Source organism: Eleutherodactylus coqui, chromosome 1 (assembly GCF_035609145.1).
Source record: "Eleutherodactylus coqui strain aEleCoq1 chromosome 1, aEleCoq1.hap1, whole genome shotgun sequence".
NCBI classification, from domain to species: domain Eukaryota; kingdom Metazoa; phylum Chordata; class Amphibia; order Anura; family Eleutherodactylidae; genus Eleutherodactylus; species Eleutherodactylus coqui.
In genome coordinates, this window is record NC_089837.1 from 32,794,247 (window position 1) to 32,816,547 (window position 22,301).

The 22,301-nt window shown below is 49.9% G+C and overlaps 1 protein-coding gene across 1 annotated transcript; it reads right to left on the reverse strand.

Moving 5' to 3' along the window:
• Positions 1-5,055: 5,055 nt before the first annotated feature.
• On the reverse strand, positions 5,056-18,103 carry LOC136611664 (uncharacterized). The gene is made up of 3 exons (XM_066591472.1): positions 17,224-18,103; positions 7,645-8,176; positions 5,056-5,119 (listed from the first exon to the last, which is right to left on the reverse strand). Exons 1-3 carry the CDS (start codon positions 18,020-18,022, stop codon positions 5,056-5,058), a joined length of 1,395 nt encoding a protein of 464 aa, XP_066447569.1. The 5' UTR covers positions 18,023-18,103.
• Positions 18,104-22,301: the final 4,198 nt, after the last annotated feature.

Consider the following 22,301-nt stretch of genomic DNA (forward strand, 5'->3'; position numbering starts at 1 on the left):
TTATCAGTATTCTCTGTGCGACGCGTTTCGTCATCATGCAGGACGACTTTCTCAAGCACAAATAGCGTAGACAACAAAGCCTTGCACGAGCTGTGAAAACATCACACACATCGTCTGCCCTGGTACAGGAGGTCTCACAGATCATTAGAAGATCCATTAGCACCAGAAACACCCGTAGGGAACGGCATGTGAAGGGTTACCATGCATGAGCGACTGCACCCAACATCCCAGCAGTGAATGCATAGCGGCACCTGCGATTGGGCTCGGAATGTCGGACTGCAAATAAGTGGAAGCAAGTGTTGTGGTCAGATAAATCACAGCATACCATCTTCCAATCGGATGGCGGCACTTGGGTGTGACCGTTGCCTGGAGAGCTGTTCCTACATGAATGTATCATCCCAACAGTGTGGTTTGGAGGAGGTTCTGCTATGGTGGGGGGGATTTTTATGCTGGGAAGGACTAGGGTCATTGGTTATAGTGAAGGCCACACTCAACACCAATGGGCAGAGAAACATCCTGGGCGATGTGGCATCACCTACCCTGTAGCAGTACTTGGGTACAGCTCCGTGTCTCTACCAACATAGCCGAGCACCATGTCATATGGCACGCAGTGTGGAGTAAAGGAACGTCTGCAAATGTCATTGGTTGGCCCAAAGTCCGAATCTCGATCCCATTAAGCATCTCTGGGACAAACTAGAACGCTGTATCCTTGCCCACCCAACACATCCATCATTCCTGCATCACTATCCAAGGCTCACCTTGAGGAATGGAGGCAAATCCCTCTACACATCTATAGGAATTTGGAAGCAAGCGGCCGAGGAGGGTTATGGCAGTGATTGAGACCAAAGGCGGCCCAACAGCGGACTGAAAAATGTGTATAAAATCAAATTTCCTCCCCTTCCATGTCCCAATACTTCCGGCATCATGGTGTATGTCTTAGTAGGGCACATGGAATAGGGTTTTCACCTATGAGAAAACTACTAAGTGCAAAGTCCTTTCCTTTTGGCATATAAATGGTGTCCTGATGAGAGGCTACAGTTACTGCCATCTAAATATGCTACATTGTGTTTCTTGAAAGCACGGAAGAGGAAAATGAACCCACAGTGTCAGTATTTTCTGCAGATCTAGCCGTGGTATGCGTTTTCTGTTCTACTTCACCTGCCCAGGACTCCTAGTACTCAGCACCTTCTAGCCGGCTGTCTACAAATCCTGCAAACCTGGTGACATCAAATACTTGGAGCCGAGCGGCCAAGCGGAGCAAAACAGATGATATAGGAATCAGTGTACAACATGGAAGCATAAAGCCCCCTGTAAGACCCTTATATTAACCCCTTAAGGACCAAGCACTGTACATATATGGTGCTTAGTCCTGGGCTGTAATCCCAGCCGATAGCAAAAATACAGATTAAAGCCTCTGCTCCTGCAATCAAGCAGGAGCAGGTCGGGGTCACAGCCGAGAACCCGGAGGAGAAGGGACAAGTGTTTTTTACCCGCTACCGCTTTCTTCTTTCCTGGACACATAGTGCTCAATGGGTGCTATGTACTAAGAAGTGAAAGTGGAAGTGGTTTTTCCACTATGTGTCCTAGCAGACTCTGATCAGCTCTGCCTGTGACTAATGTCCCTACAGGGGGATAATTTCCCCTGTAACTGGGGCTCTAGTGAATGCTACAGTGGAAAATGAGTAATAAAAAAAGACCATGTGAATGACCCCAGGTCTTATATGACGTCATGGGGACATACATGGTAAAAAAATAGAATAAAATAAAAAATATAAGAATAAAAAGAAAATGACCCAAAGCCGATGCCAAACAAAACCATCGCCGTATACCGCCTGTAAAGCAAATCCATACATATTATATATCAAAACATCCGAAAAAAATAAGGAAACTATCCCCATACTTTATTTCAGCGTAAATTTACTAATTTAAAACAACTATAAATGTTTAAAAATAATTTTTTTAGCCTTTTACACTCAATAAAACAAAAAAAATGGGGGAAAAAAGTCAGTTAAAAAGGTATTTGAAAAAATAGTCCTATTTGTCATGAAAAAAGTAGTGCAGTAAAACCACCACATGGGTAAAATTCCTAAAAAGCGTCTGGTCCTTTAGGTATAAAAAAAGCCTGGTCCCTAAGGGTTTTAAGGGCATGACAGGAAGTGAACCATAGAGACCTCTAAATATTAAGGAGTTCATAAGTCATAATGCAGTTGTAGTGGCCCAGAGTTAACGGGGCCCCTCCAAAAGTATAAATGTGTTTGTCTTGTGCATTTGTATGGTCAGCGTCTTCTATGTATATGGATTTGATGCATATTGCACCTTTGCAGCACTGAATGGGTTAATGTATGGGTTATGTCTGAGAAATGTATCTTGTTGTATGTCATGTGACCATGTTTTATATATGTGTTTGCAACATAGAATGCAAGTTAGTTAGTGAGGTGCTTCTTGCAAAAGAGTGAATAGTTTGCAGTGGTCTTCTATTCTGCATGCAAGAAGAAGAAACAAATTTTAGTGAGTAGGAGAAACTGTGCCGCATCAGTGAGAGTCCAAGATTGAAGAAGCTGAGTGATGGCCGACTACTTGCCCTGGGCCTACTTCACTCAAGAAGCCTTAGTATTACAAGGACATGCTGAGTGTGAGAGAGAAGCCACCATCCCCCGCTGAGTGCCACTTTCACATGTGAGTATGTACAGGTAGAGAGCTAGAGAGAGTGAGTGAAGAGAGTTGCCAGGAGCAGAACCCCACAGATAACTGGGACTGTGGCTTCTTCTGCCATCCTGAGAATCCTCCCAGTCACATCACTATCCTGTGTTGGTACCAATGTTACATTGGTGGATGTAATGTTTATAGACTGTTTTGCCAAAATTTATTCAAGTAAATGAGCTCTATCGACCATTCGCGGTTTTGTTTAGAAAGTTATCCCTGCGTGTGGACTATTTATTACGTCTTCTGGATTCACCACAAAGGACGGAACAGTGGCGTCATGAGTGACAACAAGAACTGTAAGGTAACTGCTAGTTGACTTTTCTTTGTGACCTTCCCCAGCAGTAACTTGGACGGGTCCAGAGCCACCCTCAGGGGAGGAGATGGTAGAGCCACCTGTGACAAGGTCTTGATCTACCCCACCTTGGCTCTGGGCCTGCTCCTCAGATGCTGCACAGTGTGCCTAATACTGAACAGTAATTATATTTATCTGTATACACCTCTAATATAGTGACTGAAAGCGCAGAATCAGCCGCTACTGTTACAGACAGATCAAGAGCAGAAATCATTCCTAAATGAAATAATGAAGAAAATCCTGTATTACATTCCAGAGCTGCACTCACTATTCTGCTGGTGGAGTCACTGTGTACATACATTACTTATCCTGTACTGATCCCGAGTTACATCCTGTATTATACTCCAGAGCTGTACTCACTAGTTTGCTGGTGGAGTCACTGTGTACATACATTACTTATCCTGTACTGACCCTGACTTACATCCTGCATTATACTCCAGAGCTTCACTCACTATTCTGCTGGTGGAGTCACTGTGTACATACATTACTTATCCTGTACAAATCCTGAGTTACACAATGTATTATACTCCAGAGCTGCACTCACTATTTTGCTGGTGGAGTCACTGTGTACATACATTACTAATCCTGTACTGATCCTGAGTTACATCCTGTATTATACTCCAGAGCTGCACTCACTATTCTTCTGGTGGAGTCACTGTGTACATACATTACTTATCCTGTACTGATCCTGAGTTACATCCTGTATTATACTGCAGAGCTGCACTCACTATTCTGCTGGTGGAGTCACTGTGTACATACATTACTTATCCTGTACTGATGCTGAGTTACATCCTGTATTATACTCCAGAGCTGCACTCACTATTCTGCTGGTGGAGTCACTATGTACATACATTACTTATCCTGTACTGATCCTGAGTTACATCCTGTACTATACTCCAGAGCTGCACTCACTATACTCCTGGTGGAGTCGCTGTGTACATACATTACTTATTCTGTACTGATCCTGAGTTACATCCTGTATTATACTCCAGAGCTGCACTCACTATTCTGCTAGCTGTTTCGGAAGCAGTTAGCAAGCTTGTAGGCAGACAGAACTCAAACTTCCTACTTACTACCAGATCTTATCATGCTGAGGGACAGTTAGCTTTTCATGCCCCAGACAGGGAATTCTATGGGAAGCTTATGAAAGCTGAAGAACTGTGAGTGCAGCTCTTGAGTTTAATACAGCGTATATCTAAAATGTTATCTTTTTTCCTTGGGGAGAGCACCTAGAATATGAGTGAGGAGACCTATAAGACCATTCATGCTCCTCTGGGTACTATGCAAATAAGGAAGATAGAACAATACCTCTGCTGCACCACCTATTAGAAGGCAGCATTCCTGCAAGTCAATGTCAGACTCTTTATACAAGCTTTGTAGCAATGATTGGGATTTGAAAGCCAAGTTAGAATTCATACACAGACAGCTGTTTCTGGGTTTTTGGCCCTCTTCAGTGTGCAGTAGGTTTCTGGCTGGGCTAGTGAGAGGCCTGTGACGTGGGTCGGGAGAGTTATCATCTCTCCTGAAGGAGAGCACCTAGAAGGTGAGTGAGGAGACTTAAGGAAATTCATGCTCCTCTGGGTAATATGTAAATAAGGGAGATTGAACAATACCTCTGCAGCGCCACCTATTCCCAGTCATTGTTACAAGGCTTGTATAAAAAGTCTGACATTGACTTGCAGGAATGCTGCCTGGTGGCGCTGCAGAGGTATTGTTCCATCTCCCTTATTTGCATTCACAGTTTAGAAAACACTGAAATATTCATGCAGCAAATCAGAAATCTGCTGGTGCTCATCCGATTCTGAGATCCGATATCTTATGCTGACTGAGCACGGGGATTCTGGGAAATACATGGGGGATCCAAAGATCAGTCCATGCTGTGAACTATTGGTCAGTGTGGAAGAATGTTCTCATATTTTATTAACTCAATTCCTGCAATTACAAGTGACCTGAGGAAACGCCTCACCCAGAACCATGTCATTTGTTGTTAAATGAGGAGCTCAACGCCCGGGCCAAAATACTTCTAGGTACAAACATAGACCTGGTGACCTTATTATACCGATCCTGTAAAGACATAAAACATTACAGAGAATGAGTCATTTATACTGCAGGCTTTACACTGATTGCTAGAGCAGCGTAATAGACTAATGCCTTCTATCTATATAGCTCATTTGTCAGCTTTGCCGTATAGACTAGAACAGAATGACCAGAGTGTGATTGTTCTCAGTAAGAGAAACCAAGTTATCTTCTAGATATGATATCTTTTAATGCCTAACAAAAATACATGATGTTACAATAAGCTTGTGGGTTCCTATCGAACATCCATCAGGTTATGAAACTTGTTTGGATGGCACACAAATATAACATACAGATGCAGAGGGGAGGGGGACACCCCTTTTGATTTAAATAAATGTTTACACACAGAAATTTCAGACTTAAAGTAACACAAGACAATCTGAGTAATGAGATAAATACTAAATCAGTCCACTGAGCTGAGGAATGTGACAGTTTTATGATTTCTGTTATCTCTACAGCATATAGAAGAAGATGTAAACACTACCTCTGCAGCACCACCTATTGGATGGCAACATTCTCACAATCAATTTTTTTTTTAAATAAAAATTCAGAAATTGATTGTGAGAATGTTGCCATCCAATAGGTGGAGCTGCACAGGTAGTGTTTCCATCTTCTTCTATGTGCTGTAGAGATAACAGACATCATAAAATCATCATCATCAAATTTCTGTGTGTGAACATTTATTTTGATGAAGAGGGGTGCCCCCCTCCCCTCTGCATCTGTATATTAAACTTGTGTGCCATCCAAACAAGTTTCATAGCCTGATGAACGGTCGATAGGAACCCGCAAGCTCGCTGTAACATCATGTATTTTTGTTAGCCATTAAAAGGTCTCATATCTACAAGATTACTTGGTTTCTCTCACTGAGAACAGTCACACATTCTTCTACTGGCCGACACCATACCAAACCTTTTTTTTCATATTACAGAATGACCAGAGTCACCTCATGACGCGGGTATCACGGAGTGAGCCTCTGTGACCTATCCCCCCACTTCCCTGTAACCCACCAAAACAATACGCTACTACTTCTAGTTTGGATAATTTTTGGCCACAGCGGCCATTTATTTAACCTTAAGTTTAACAATGGGTAAAAAACACAATAATAGACAACCCACCAAAAAGGGGGAAGTCCCCGGAGCCTACAACCCCCTCTGTCGCCTCACTACAGGGAAAAGGATCTTCCGTACTGCCTCCCGTCGCCCTCCCACTATCCGACTCGGGAGACCGAAGATCCCTCCCGCTACCGCCCTCCCGTCGCGAGACCGCCGACTCGGGAGGCAACACACACACGGTTGCCCCTAGTCGCCAACCTCCCGACTCAGAGACCCGCTAGCCGTTCCTAGGCCAGCCGACTGGTCTCCGCAGGGACTACGGCCTGACAGAGCCGGGAGGCGACAGACCTACCGCACACTGTAAATCAACAATGGGGCGGGAAGGGGGGACAGGCAGCCATCGGCCCTCCGCTCTCCCCCCCCTCGCCCCGCATCCTAACTGGCTCCGAGAACTCCACCCCCCCTCCAACTGCCGCTATGACAATCTACATATCACCTCCAAAGCGCCCCCCCCCCTCCCTCTCACTAAACTTTCACCCCTAGCTACTAACTAACGGGCGGGTGGGTGGGACTTCCTCGCTGTCTCCGTCTTCTTCTCTTCTGCTCCTTCTTCCTTCTGCTGCCGACTGAAACTCCTCCTCCTGCTTTTCCCGCACTTTCTAACTGCTCCCCCCTCCCTATTCTCACCCCCCCCCCCCACACCTCTGCACTACTGTTAACCCCTAGCCTCCCCGTTAACCCTGTCATGTGCTGCCTACATATATACGCCTGCGGCTAATATTCCGGCGCTTCTTGACGCGGGTATCACGGAGTGAGCCTCTGTGACCTATCCCCCCACTTCCCTGTAACCCACCAAAACAATACGCTACTACTTCTAGTTTGGATAATTTTTGGCCACAGCGGCCATTTATTTAACCTTAAGTTTAACAATGGGTAAAAAACACAATAATAGACAACCCACCAAAAAGGGGGAAGTCCCCGGAGCCTACAACCCCCTCTGTCGCCTCACTACAGGGAAAAGGATCTTCCGTACTGCCTCCCGTCGCCCTCCCACTATCCGACTCGGGAGACCGAAGATCCCTCCCGCTACCGCCCTCCCGTCGCGAGACCGCCGACTCGGGAGGCAACACACACACGGTTGCCCCTAGTCGCCAACCTCCCGACTCAGAGACCCGCTAGCCGTTCCTAGGCCAGCCGACTGGTCTCCGCAGGGACTACGGCCTGACAGAGCCGGGAGGCGACAGACCTACCGCACACTGTAAATCAACAATGGGGCGGGAAGGGGGGACAGGCAGCCATCGGCCCTCCGCTCTCCCCCCCCCCTCGCCCCGCATCCTAACTGGCTCCGAGAACTCCACCCCCCCTCCAACTGCCACAGCCAGCATGGCATGACCACCTCATGCCTGCGCAGCCCCCCACAGAACCAATGCGCGCTCTATCCCCTCCTGTATGCCCTCTAACCAAAGATCTGTCCCAATCTCGTTGAGATGGACCCCGTCGCCTCTCCAATAATTTCCCGCCCCTTTCTCAAGATCAATATGCCGCACGGCGACTCCTCCATTCCGCACCACGAAACGAGACACCTCACGATTCACTTTGATCCTTGCCTTATGTATGCCGCGCACCGAACGCACATTCCGCCAAACCTTACGAGGGACCATCTCGGACCAGACCAAGGTCAAGCCCCGGTACATCTGCAATAACCGAAGCATATCGTACCGTATATCTCTGCCTAGTTCCCTGAACGGTCTACGCCCCAAGTCGTTGCCCCCGACGTGCAATACTAGAATGTCGGGCGTCCTGTCCAGGGAGACTAGGCGCTGTACATCCTGCAAGACCCGCGACCAGGCCATGCCCCGCACTCCTATCCAGCGAAGTACCGCCGCATCCTTACTCAGTCTAAGTTGCCTCCCATTAGGCCTAACCTTAGCCCTCTCCCCCCCCCAAAAAACATACGAGTGGCCCATTATCCACACGAGTGCAGCACGCGGATCTGTAACAAAAAAGAACAAAAACTAACCGTAAATAACGCCCCCACCATGTGCCCCCTACCCGCCCTTACAGCAAATGCGGTCTAATATACCGTCTGAACCTCTCTGACTTCCACCGACCGATTCCCATCACCGCCTGACTATCCATACCCCTCGCTGCCGCCTCTGTCGCCGCACCTATTCTAAACGAATGCGTTCCAAAACCTGACCCATCCAGTCCCAGAACAGCTATCGCTCTTTTAAACACCGCCTCAAACTGGAACCTTGATAAATAATGACCGTCCTGATGCTGTAACAGGGGCCCTACCCTGGCCCCTGCTAGAGAACAGTAGTTCTCCCAACAACTAACCGGGCACATGTTTTCCCCTGGAATACGCCCCAGCGACACCCGACGACCCCTTCCGACCTGATCCGTCTTAGAACGCCGAATGACTATTTCTAAACGTCCCTTTACAACTCTAGTGTCCTCGGCTCTCAACCCCCCCGCTATCTTTTTGCTTGGGGAAACCAATTCCCCCACCCGTAACGCCCCGAAAAAGGCTAACGAAAAAGCAAACCTAAAAAGAGAATACTCGAACCCGTTCCCACAAACCTCCTGCAACGCGAACCCCAATTTTTGTAGTAAATCAAACGAAACCGGGCGACGCGTATCCGGACTACCCCGCCCCTTTCTAAAACCTTTAAGCGCCTGCCTCACTACAAAGTTCTTCGTTACATCTGTTACACCCCTCAACTTAGCGCCAAACGCCACCCCCCCCCCATAAACTTGTTAACTGCAGCCACCGACAAACCAGCCTCCGCGCTTTTTGCCAGCCACCCCAACAACGCCCCTGCCGCGTCCTCGTCCGTCCGTACATTGCCCCACTGCTTCAACCACTCCTCCCATTCTACCCATGCTGCCTTGTAAGCCGCCCATGTGTTCCGAGCCAAGGAGGCACCTATCAGGTGCCTCACTGCTCGCTGACCACGCTCCATATGTGTCTCGGGCAAGACACCCCTTCTTCTTCTGCTCCTGGGGCCAACCGTCGGAATCGCTCCCACTGAAAGCGAGAAAGAGCATCCGCTATTGAGTTGCTTACCCCTGGCACGTGTACCGCCCCAATCCAAGCATTCAGCGACAACGCCTGCAGCACCAGGTGGCGCAATAATGCTACCACTGGGGGGGATGATGCAGACAATCTGTTTATTGCCTGCACCACCCCCAGGTTGTCGCAGTGAAAGCGCACCCTTTTATCTCTAAACTGAGCTCCCCATAGCTCAACAGCTACTATTATGGGGAATAGCTCTAGCAGCACCAGGTTTTTTACCAAACCCGACGAAAACCATTCGCTCGGCCACCCTGACGCGCACCACCGGCCTTGGAAGTATGCTCCAAAACCCGAACTACCTGCGGCGTCAGTGAACAATTCCAAATCGAAATTGTCCACCACCTCCTCCATCATCACTGACCTTCCGTTATAATTTTCTAAAAACGCCGCCCATACTGCCAGGTCCTTCTTGTGGCCTTTGCCCAGCCGTATAAAATGGTGGGGTAACCGAACCCCTGCTGTGGCTGATGCTAATCTCCTACTGAAAATCCGACCCATCGGCATAATGCGACAGGCGAAATTGAGCTTGCCTAACAACGATTGCAGCTCTCTTAATGTAACTTTTGTGACAACCCTTGCCCTGTTGACTTCAGCCTTTAATTCCGCCACTTTGTCCTCGGGCAACCTGCATTCCATTGCCTTAGTGTCAATGGTAATGCCCAGAAACTTCAAACACGTTGTGGGCCCTTCGGTCTTCCCTGGTGCCAAAGGCACCCCGAACTGACCGGTAACCCATTGAAGGGACCCCAGCAAGTTTGCGCAAAGTGGCGAACTTGCCGGACCTATGCATAGGAAGTCATCCAAATAATGGATAACCGACCTAATCCCTGTGCAATCCCTAACTACCCATTCTAAAAATGAGCTGAACGCTTCAAAATAAGCGCACGAAATAGAGCAGCCCATGGGTAGACACCTATCCGCGAAGTAACTTCCTTCCCAAAAACAGCCTAACAAACGAATACTTTCTGGGGCCACTGGGAGTAACCTAAAAGCGGACTCAATGTCCACTTTAGCCAACCTAGCCCCCTGCCCGTACTTGCGCACCCATTTCGTAGCGGCGTCAAACGAGGTATACACCACGGAACATATGTCCGGGTCGATACCGTCGTTCACTGACGCCCCTTTCGGGTAAGACAAGTGATGTATGAGCCTGAACCTATTTGGCTCTTTTTTAGGAACTACTCCAAGCGGAGAAACTACCAACTCTGTAACCGGAGGGGAGCTAAACGGCCCCGCCATCCGTCCTAACTGAACCTCCTTACGCAATTTCTCTGTTACCACCGCTGAATACCGGAGCGCCGACGGTAAATTTTTTGTAGTAACAGGAACCCTATGAACTGGGGCGGGAATTTTAAAACCATCCCTGAAACCTTCTAATAATAAAATCGCCTTCTCTCGGTCGGGGTACCTATTTAGAAACGGCACCATCTTTGCCAGTTTCACTGGTGTCATCCCTTTTTCCAGCTGCCCCGAAAAACTTTCCTTTTCCCTTCTTAAAGCACTTTGCTGCTCCGTGTGATGTAGCGTTACACAGGGAGCAAACGTGCTTGAACCTGCAGCTATTTCCGAATTTGCATTGGCCGTCGTTAAACTGCCAACACAATCCGAGCCTATGACTCCCCGACTGTCCGCCCTGACTTCCTCCCTGGGAACCGCTGGCCGAGCTACTCGTCCCGGCCCCTCCCTGAAAGGGCTGCCCGAACCTAACTGGGGCCATTACCCTCAACCACAGCCCTATGTCTTTCTGATCCCACCGAATAGACGGTCGGATCGCTTTTCTTTGACGAAACTGCTCGTCATACCTAAGCCACGTCTGGCCCCCATACACCCTGTACGCCTCACCTATCGCATCGAGGTAACAAAAGAGGCCGGAACAATTCTCCGGCGCCTTTTCCCCTATAACGCTAGCCAGAATAGCGAAAGCTTGCATCCAATTAGAGAAAGTCTGTGGAATCAGTCGCCACCGACGTTTCTCTTCCTCCTCCTTCTTGTATTCCGTCCTTTTCCCTTTATCCAAATTAAATTTTTCTAAAGGGAGAAGGGAAAAGATCTCGACGTACTCGTCGCGCCAGATCTTTTCTCTAACCTCCTTTTTCAAGTGCGCACCTAGGGGGCCCTCAAAGCAAACATATACCTCCCCCTTCGCTCTGTCATCAAGGCGAATCCTGTCCCCTTCCTTTTCTGTCTGAACGCCTACCGTGACAGGAGCTGTTTGCTGCCCCACCGACGATCCCGTCCCAACTCCCCCCGTATCGCTATCGCGACCACTCACCGCATTGGACGGTAAAGTCCAGGCGGATACCGGCGACGGCCCTGGCCCTGTCTGTTGCTTGCGCCAAAGCTCCAATAATCCCCCTAACATTAACCCCAAATCGCTCGCTGCGCCCCGTGTGCCTACCGTCACCCCCCCGCCCCCTGTCCGCCCCCCCACACTATCTGCCGCTGGCGCAACGCGGCTAACTGCGATATGTGTGTCCCCGTGTGTTCGCTCACCTGGCTGCGTAGGGGCTGTAGTTCAACCACTCCTCCCATTCTACCCATGCTGCCTTGTAAGCCGCCCATGTGTTCCGAGCCAAGGAGGCACCTATCAGGTGCCTCACTGCTCGCTGACCACGCTCCATATGTGTCTCGGGCAAGACACCCCTTCTTCTTCTGCTCCTGGGGCCAACCGTCGGAATCGCTCCCACTGAAAGCGAGAAAGAGCATCCGCTATTGAGTTGCTTACCCCTGGCACGTGTACCGCCCCAATCCAAGCATTCAGCGACAACGCCTGCAGCACCAGGTGGCGCAATAATGCTACCACTGGGGGGGATGATGCAGACAATCTGTTTATTGCCTGCACCACCCCCAGGTTGTCGCAGTGAAAGCGCACCCTTTTATCTCTAAACTGAGCTCCCCATAGCTCAACAGCTACTATTATGGGGAATAGCTCTAGCAGCACCAGGTTTTTTACCAAACCCGACGAAAACCATTCGCTCGGCCACCCTGACGCGCACCACCGGCCTTGGAAGTATGCTCCAAAACCCGAACTACCTGCGGCGTCAGTGAACAATTCCAAATCGAAATTGTCCACCACCTCCTCCATCATCACTGACCTTCCGTTATAATTTTCTAAAAACGCCGCCCATACTGCCAGGTCCTTCTTGTGGCCTTTGCCCAGCCGTATAAAATGGTGGGGTAACCGAACCCCTGCTGTGGCTGATGCTAATCTCCTACTGAAAATCCGACCCATCGGCATAATGCGACAGGCGAAATTGAGCTTGCCTAACAACGATTGCAGCTCTCTTAATGTAACTTTTGTGACAACCCTTGCCCTGTTGACTTCAGCCTTTAATTCCGCCACTTTGTCCTCGGGCAACCTGCATTCCATTGCCTTAGTGTCAATGGTAATGCCCAGAAACTTCAAACACGTTGTGGGCCCTTCGGTCTTCCCTGGTGCCAAAGGCACCCCGAACTGACCGGTAACCCATTGAAGGGACCCCAGCAAGTTTGCGCAAAGTGGCGAACTTGCCGGACCTATGCATAGGAAGTCATCCAAATAATGGATAACCGACCTAATCCCTGTGCAATCCCTAACTACCCATTCTAAAAATGAGCTGAACGCTTCAAAATAAGCGCACGAAATAGAGCAGCCCATGGGTAGACACCTATCCGCGAAGTAACTTCCTTCCCAAAAACAGCCTAACAAACGAATACTTTCTGGGGCCACTGGGAGTAACCTAAAAGCGGACTCAATGTCCACTTTAGCCAACCTAGCCCCCTGCCCGTACTTGCGCACCCATTTCGTAGCGGCGTCAAACGAGGTATACACCACGGAACATATGTCCGGGTCGATACCGTCGTTCACTGACGCCCCTTTCGGGTAAGACAAGTGATGTATGAGCCTGAACCTATTTGGCTCTTTTTTAGGAACTACTCCAAGCGGAGAAACTACCAACTCTGTAACCGGAGGGGAGCTAAACGGCCCCGCCATCCGTCCTAACTGAACCTCCTTACGCAATTTCTCTGTTACCACCGCTGAATACCGGAGCGCCGACGGTAAATTTTTTGTAGTAACAGGAACCCTATGAACTGGGGCGGGAATTTTAAAACCATCCCTGAAACCTTCTAATAATAAAATCGCCTTCTCTCGGTCGGGGTACCTATTTAGAAACGGCACCATCTTTGCCAGTTTCACTGGTGTCATCCCTTTTTCCAGCTGCCCCGAAAAACTTTCCTTTTCCCTTCTTAAAGCACTTTGCTGCTCCGTGTGATGTAGCGTTACACAGGGAGCAAACGTGCTTGAACCTGCAGCTATTTCCGAATTTGCATTGGCCGTCGTTAAACTGCCAACACAATCCGAGCCTATGACTCCCCGACTGTCCGCCCTGACTTCCTCCCTGGGAACCGCTGGCCGAGCTACTCGTCCCGGCCCCTCCCTGAAAGGGCTGCCCGAACCTAACTGGGGCCATTACCCTCAACCACAGCCCTATGTCTTTCTGATCCCACCGAATAGACGGTCGGATCGCTTTTCTTTGACGAAACTGCTCGTCATACCTAAGCCACGTCTGGCCCCCATACACCCTGTACGCCTCACCTATCGCATCGAGGTAACAAAAGAGGCCGGAACAATTCTCCGGCGCCTTTTCCCCTATAACGCTAGCCAGAATAGCGAAAGCTTGCATCCAATTAGAGAAAGTCTGTGGAATCAGTCGCCACCGACGTTTCTCTTCCTCCTCCTTCTTGTATTCCGTCCTTTTCCCTTTATCCAAATTAAATTTTTCTAAAGGGAGAAGGGAAAAGATCTCGACGTACTCGTCGCGCCAGATCTTTTCTCTAACCTCCTTTTTCAAGTGCGCACCTAGGGGGCCCTCAAAGCAAACATATACCTCCCCCTTCGCTCTGTCATCAAGGCGAATCCTGTCCCCTTCCTTTTCTGTCTGAACGCCTACCGTGACAGGAGCTGTTTGCTGCCCCACCGACGATCCCGTCCCAACTCCCCCCGTATCGCTATCGCGACCACTCACCGCATTGGACGGTAAAGTCCAGGCGGATACCGGCGACGGCCCTGGCCCTGTCTGTTGCTTGCGCCAAAGCTCCAATAATCCCCCTAACATTAACCCCAAATCGCTCGCTGCGCCCCGTGTGCCTACCGTCACCCCCCCGCCCCCTGTCCGCCCCCCCACACTATCTGCCGCTGGCGCAACGCGGCTAACTGCGATATGTGTGTCCCCGTGTGTTCGCTCACCTGGCTGCGTAGGGGCTGTAGTTCAACCACTCCTCCCATTCTACCCATGCTGCCTTGTAAGCCGCCCATGTGTTCCGAGCCAAGGAGGCACCTATCAGGTGCCTCACTGCTCGCTGACCACGCTCCATATGTGTCTCGGGCAAGACACCCCTTCTTCTTCTGCTCCTGGGGCCAACCGTCGGAATCGCTCCCACTGAAAGCGAGAAAGAGCATCCGCTATTGAGTTGCTTACCCCTGGCACGTGTACCGCCCCAATCCAAGCATTCAGCGACAACGCCTGCAGCACCAGGTGGCGCAATAATGCTACCACTGGGGGGGATGATGCAGACAATCTGTTTATTGCCTGCACCACCCCCAGGTTGTCGCAGTGAAAGCGCACCCTTTTATCTCTAAACTGAGCTCCCCATAGCTCAACAGCTACTATTATGGGGAATAGCTCTAGCAGCACCAGGTTTTTTACCAAACCCGACGAAAACCATTCGCTCGGCCACCCTGACGCGCACCACCGGCCTTGGAAGTATGCTCCAAAACCCGAACTACCTGCGGCGTCAGTGAACAATTCCAAATCGAAATTGTCCACCACCTCCTCCATCATCACTGACCTTCCGTTATAATTTTCTAAAAACGCCGCCCATACTGCCAGGTCCTTCTTGTGGCCTTTGCCCAGCCGTATAAAATGGTGGGGTAACCGAACCCCTGCTGTGGCTGATGCTAATCTCCTACTGAAAATCCGACCCATCGGCATAATGCGACAGGCGAAATTGAGCTTGCCTAACAACGATTGCAGCTCTCTTAATGTAACTTTTGTGACAACCCTTGCCCTGTTGACTTCAGCCTTTAATTCCGCCACTTTGTCCTCGGGCAACCTGCATTCCATTGCCTTAGTGTCAATGGTAATGCCCAGAAACTTCAAACACGTTGTGGGCCCTTCGGTCTTCCCTGGTGCCAAAGGCACCCCGAACTGACCGGTAACCCATTGAAGGGACCCCAGCAAGTTTGCGCAAAGTGGCGAACTTGCCGGACCTATGCATAGGAAGTCATCCAAATAATGGATAACCGACCTAATCCCTGTGCAATCCCTAACTACCCATTCTAAAAATGAGCTGAACGCTTCAAAATAAGCGCACGAAATAGAGCAGCCCATGGGTAGACACCTATCCGCGAAGTAACTTCCTTCCCAAAAACAGCCTAACAAACGAATACTTTCTGGGGCCACTGGGAGTAACCTAAAAGCGGACTCAATGTCCACTTTAGCCAACCTAGCCCCCTGCCCGTACTTGCGCACCCATTTCGTAGCGGCGTCAAACGAGGTATACACCACGGAACATATGTCCGGGTCGATACCGTCGTTCACTGACGCCCCTTTCGGGTAAGACAAGTGATGTATGAGCCTGAACCTATTTGGCTCTTTTTTAGGAACTACTCCAAGCGGAGAAACTACCAACTCTGTAACCGGAGGGGAGCTAAACGGCCCCGCCATCCGTCCTAACTGAACCTCCTTACGCAATTTCTCTGTTACCACCGCTGAATACCGGAGCGCCGACGGTAAATTTTTTGTAGTAACAGGAACCCTATGAACTGGGGCGGGAATTTTAAAACCATCCCTGAAACCTTCTAATAATAAAATCGCCTTCTCTCGGTCGGGGTACCTATTTAGAAACGGCACCATCTTTGCCAGTTTCACTGGTGTCATCCCTTTTTCCAGCTGCCCCGAAAAACTTTCCTTTTCCCTTCTTAAAGCACTTTGCTGCTCCGTGTGATGTAGCGTTACACAGGGAGCAAACGTGCTTGAACCTGCAGCTATTTCCGAATTTGCATTGGCCGTCGTTAAACTGCCAACACAATCCGAGCCTATGACTCCCCGACTGTCCGCCCTGACTTCCTCCCTGGGAACCGCTGGCCGAGCTACTCGTCCCGGCCCCTCCCTGAAAGGGCTGCCCGAACCTAACTGGGGCCATTACCCTCAACCACAGCCCTATGTCTTTCTGATCCCACCGAATAGACGGTCGGATCGCTTTTCTTTGACGAAACTGCTCGTCATACCTAAGCCACGTCTGGCCCCCATACACCCTGTACGCCTCACCTATCGCATCGAGGTAACAAAAGAGGCCGGAACAATTCTCCGGCGCCTTTTCCCCTATAACGCTAGCCAGAATAGCGAAAGCTTGCATCCAATTAGAGAAAGTCTGTGGAATCAGTCGCCACCGACGTTTCTCTTCCTCCTCCTTCTTGTATTCCGTCCTTTTCCCTTTATCCAAATTAAATTTTTCTAAAGGGAGAAGGGAAAAGATCTCGACGTACTCGTCGCGCCAGATCTTTTCTCTAACCTCCTTTTTCAAGTGCGCACCTAGGGGGCCCTCAAAGCAAACATATACCTCCCCCTTCGCTCTGTCATCAAGGCGAATCCTGTCCCCTTCCTTTTCTGTCTGAACGCCTACCGTGACAGGAGCTGTTTGCTGCCCCACCGACGATCCCGTCCCAACTCCCCCCGTATCGCTATCGCGACCACTCACCGCATTGGACGGTAAAGTCCAGGCGGATACCGGCGACGGCCCTGGCCCTGTCTGTTGCTTGCGCCAAAGCTCCAATAATCCCCCTAACATTAACCCCAAATCGCTCGCTGCGCCCCGTGTGCCTACCGTCACCCCCCCGCCCCCTGTCCGCCCCCCCACACTATCTGCCGCTAGCGCAACGCGGCTAACTGCGATATGTGTGTCCCCGTGTGTTCGCTCACCTGGCTGCGTAGGGGCTGTAGTCCCACCAGCCGCCGATCCTCCCTCCAGCGGATCCGAGTCCTCGTCAGACGGTGATCCGCGCTGGCACTCGAGGTCCTCATCTGGCTGCAGTCGCGCCACCGGAGTCGCAGCCGCTCCTCTGCTGATCAAACTGGCTCCCACGGGCCGCGTGTCCTGTGGGACTGAAAGAAAACTGTGAGGCTGCTCGCCGACCACCACCTCTCCCGGCGAGCGGCCCCACGCTGCTCCAGCTCTCTCCGCCGACGGTCCGGTGCCAGGCCCCGCCCCCCTGGCGGCACGGGACCTGGAGCCAGACGCTGCACCGACCCGCCTGGTGAGATTCCTCCCGGGCCTGCGCTCCCCACCTGCTGAATTGGAAACTGGGAGCCGGCCCGGAGGGGCCCGTGAGGGACTCTCAATGCGGCGCCGACGCTGAGGGGTTAAATCAGGGCTCAGCCGCGCTGGGGCGCGAGCCCTCCGTGGCCTCGGCTCTCTCCTCTCCACTGCCTGTGTCCCGCGCCTCCCCACCGCTGAGGCATTGCGGCCATGGTATGTCCCTGGGCTTAGTCCCGCTGCCGCTTCAGTCGCTCGGCTCCCAGCAGCAGCAGGGCTCCGTCCTCTTCCTCTGCCCGGCGCTGCAGCTGCTACAACGGGCGCCGCTTCCTCCGCTCCTGCAGCCTGTGCCGGACCCGCTCCCACGTGCTCCGGGCCAGGGGCCCCCGCATCCAGTAAGCTCACCAGCCAGTCTAAGCCCCGCTCCTCCACCGCTGCCCGGATCCTCTCCATGACGCCGTCCATACCGGTAAGTCGTCTTCTGGGCTCTTCCAGACGCTCCTCTTCGGGCTCTTCGGTGCTTCCAGCCGTCTTCACTCTTCTTTACTCACGGTTTCTTCTCTCTTCTTCCTCGCTGTCTCCGTCTTCTTCTCTTCTGCTCCTTCTTCCTTCTGCTGCCGACTGAAACTCCTCCTCCTGCTTTTCCCGCACTTTCTAACTGCTCCCCCCTCCCTATTCTCACCCCCCCCCCCCCACACCTCTGCACTACTGTTAACCCCTAGCCTCCCCGTTAACCCTGTCATGTGCTGCCTACATATATACGCCTGCGGCAAATATTCCGGCGCTTCTTTATTATTAGAGGATTACTGTGTGTCATTGTACTGTCTGGCAAGTGTCAGTGTGTCATTATCCTGCAACCCAACTCTCAGTGTCCTTATTCTGTCCCCCAAGTGTCAATGTGTCATTATCCCGTCCCCCAAGCGTCAGCATGTCATTATTCTGTCCCCCAAGTATCAGCATGTCATTATCCTGTCCCCCAAGTGTCAGCGTGTCATTATCCCGTCCCCCAAGTATCAGCGTGTCATTATCCCGTCCCCAAAGTATCAGCATGTCATTATCCTGTCCGCCAATGTCAGTGTGTCATTATCCTGTCCCCCAAGTGTCAGCGTGTCACTATCCTGTCCCCCAAGTGTCAGCGTGTCATTATCCTGTCCCCCAAGTATCAGTGTGTCATTATCCTGTCCCCCAAGTATCAGCGTGTGATTATCCCATCCCCCAAGTGTCAGCGTGTCATTATCCTGCCCCCCAAGTGTCAGCGTATCATTATCCTGTACCCCAAGTATCAGCGTGTCATTATCCTGTCCCCCATGTGTCAGCGTGTCATTATCCCGCACCCCAAGCATCAGTGTGTCATTATCCTGTACCCCAAGTGACAGCGTGTCATTATCCTGTCCCCCAAGTATCAGTGTGTCATTATCCCGTCCCCCAAGTATCAGCGTGTCATTTACCTGTCCCCCAAGTATCAGTGTGCCATTATCCTGTATCCTAAGTATCAGCGTGTCATTATCCCATCCCCCAAGTGTCAGCGTGTCATTATCTTGTCCCTCAAGTGTCAGCGTATCATTATCCTGCACCCCAAACATCAGCGTGTCATTATTCTATACCTCAAGTGACAGCGTGTCATTATCCTGTCCCCCAAGTATCAGCGTGTCATTATCCTGTCCCTCAAGTATCAGCGTGTCATTATCCTATCCCCCCAGTGTCAGCATGTCATTATCCCGTCCCCCCAGTGTCAGCGTGTCATTATCCTGTACCCCAAGTATCAGCGTGTCATTATCCTGTACCCCAAGTATCAGTGTGTCATTATCCTGTTCCCCAAGTATCAGCGTGTCATTATCCCGTCCCCCAAGTATCAGCGTGTCATTATCCTGTCCCCCAAGTATCAGCGTGTGATTATACTGTCCCCCAAGAACCAGCATGTCATTATCCTTTCCCCCAAGTATCAGCGTGTCATTATCCTGTCCCCCAAGTATCAGCGTGTCATTATCCTGTACCCCAAGTATCAGCGTGTCATTATTCTGTACCCCAAGTATCAGCGTGTCATTATCGTGCACCCCACTTGTCAGCGTGTCATTATCCTGTCCCCAAGTATCAGCGTGTCATTATCCCGTCCCCCAAGTATCAGCGTGTCATTATCCTGTTCCCCAAGTATCAGCGTGTCATTATTCTGTACCCCAAGTATCAGCGTGTCATTATCCCGTCCCCCAAGTATCAGCGTGTCATTATCCTGTTCCCCAAGTATCAGCGTGTCATTATTCTGTACCCCAAGTATCAGCGTGTCATTATCCTGTCCCCCAAGTATCAGCGTGTCATTATCCTGTACCCCAAGTGTCAGTGTTTGTTTCTGAGCCTCCAACCCGAACTGCCATAGTACGTCACACAATAAATGATCACTAATTAGAGATGAGCGAACGTACTCGGTAAGGGCGATTTCGCAATCGAGCACCGCGATTTTCGAGTACTTCACTACTCGGGTGAAAAGTACTCGGGTGCGCTGTGGGGCGGGGGGTTGCAGAGGGGAGTGGGGGGTAGCAGCGGGGAACAGGGGGGAGCCCTCTCTCTCTCCCTCCCCCCCCCCCCCACTCCCCGCTGCAACCCCCCGCTCACCCACAGCGCACCCGAGTACTTTTCACTCGAGTAGTGAAGTACTCGAAAAACGCGGTGCTCGATTGCGAAATCGCCCTTACCGAGTACGTTCGCTCATCTCTATCACTAATGCTATTATATATCACAGTCTTTGGGGGAGGGGTATGACTGCAATTTTTACTATTGCGCATATTTAATAATTCTCTGTGAGGCGGACAATTGTCTTTTCCCTTGTATTGTAGAGTCTATTACCACCGCTATGTACATTCTTCCATCACTTGGTGCACATAATTAATGGAGGGTTCATTATATTTCTCTGTGTGCTCTGAACTCAGCTGCATTATCTGGGAAGGACTGATGAGCTGAGAAAGGTTGGCGTTTTTTTTAGTCCTCGTGATTAATTACATTGTAGAATTTATTCCTATTCGGCTCTTGTATTATAATGACAAATAAAATTACAGCGTTCTGACCCAAAAATAAGAAAGCGATCGCTGTGACCTCGGTGAGTCCTCGGTACTGACAGTGTATTGTCTCCTGTGACCAGTATAGTGCTGCTGCTGCCACTGTGTCCTGCAGGGCCGATCTCAGTGGTGCAAAAAGTGTGGTCATGCAGGGCACATCACATCCCCACTTCGCACCAGTGGCCTTGGGCAGCACAAATTTAAATATTAAGCCCTTTCTTCCTCATTATGTAATTATAACCAACAGCTGGGGTTTCACTGCATCTGTTGGGGTCAGAGATTATTCTGATTCCAGTTGTTAACCACTTATATGCCATGGTCAATGTTTACTGCAGCATTTAAGTGGTTAACAGAAGGAGTGGGTTCCCCCTATCATGTCATCCTCCCTCCACAATGCAATGGATGAGTTGCTATGGCTTGATGGAGTATTATTTGAGCAATCACAGGATCACATGCCTAAGTTCCCTACATGGGAATAAAATGAAAATTCTGAAAAAAATTGTATAATTAAAAAAAAAATCCTTTTTGTAATAAAAAAAAACACTGAATTAAAGACAATTCATATTTAATATTTCTGCATCTGTAACAAGCTCTACAATAAACTGAATGTCATTTCTATACACGGTGTGTTGTTTATTCGTTCAGTCGTTTCCAACTCTTCGTGACCTCGTGGACCAGTCAACGCCAGAGCTTCCTGACGGCTGTCGCCATCCCAACTCCACCAAGGTCCAGTCCGTCACTGGAAGGATATCATTCATCCATCTTGCCCTTGGTCGGCCCCTCTTCTTTTTGCCTTCCACTTTCCCTAACATCAGCATCTTCTCCAAGGTATCCTGCCTTCTCATTATGTGGCCAAAGTACTTCAGTCTTGCCTTTACTCTCCGTCCTTCCAGTAAGCGGTGGCTTTATTTCCTGGAATATAGACTGGTTTGATCTTCTTGCGGTCCAAGGGACTCAGAATTTTCCTCCAACACCACAGTTCAGAAGCGTCTATTGTCCTTTGCTCCGCCTTCCTTATGGTCCAGCACTCACATCCATAGGTTACTATGGGGAAAATTATTGTTTTAACTATGCAGTCCTTCGTTGTCAGTGTGATGTCTCTGCTCTTAACTATCTTATTGAAATTGGCCATTGCTCTCCTCCCAAGAAGTAGATGTCTTCTGATTTCCTGGCTGCCGTCCGTATCTGCAGTAATCTTTGCGCCTAGAAATATTAAGTCTGTCACTGCCTCTACTTGCCAGTTGTCAATCTGGTTGCCATAATCTTGGTTTTTTGGTGTTTAACTGCACTCCAGCTTTAGCACTTTCTTTGTTATGGTACACAATGTACACAATGTAAAAAAGAAAAAAATAGGCAAAATGCTGCTTTTTGTTCAGCCCGTTTCCCAAAAAATACAATAAAAAAGTGATCAAAAATGTCACATGTACCTTAAAATGATAAAAAATAAAACCTACAGTTCCTCACACAAAAAGAAATTGTCGATGAAAAAATACAAAAGTTCTAGGTCTGTAACTGCAGCAAGGCGAAGCGTTAGTTATTTTCAAAAATAACATAAATTTAAACGATTTTCATTGTATAAAAAAAAACCTAAACTGAACTGAACTTGCCTGGCCCAGCTAATGCATGGAAAGATGCACCTAGTAAGAGCAGCAATGATGTCGACGCTTGAATGAGGACGGGTGACTCCTGGGTTCTCT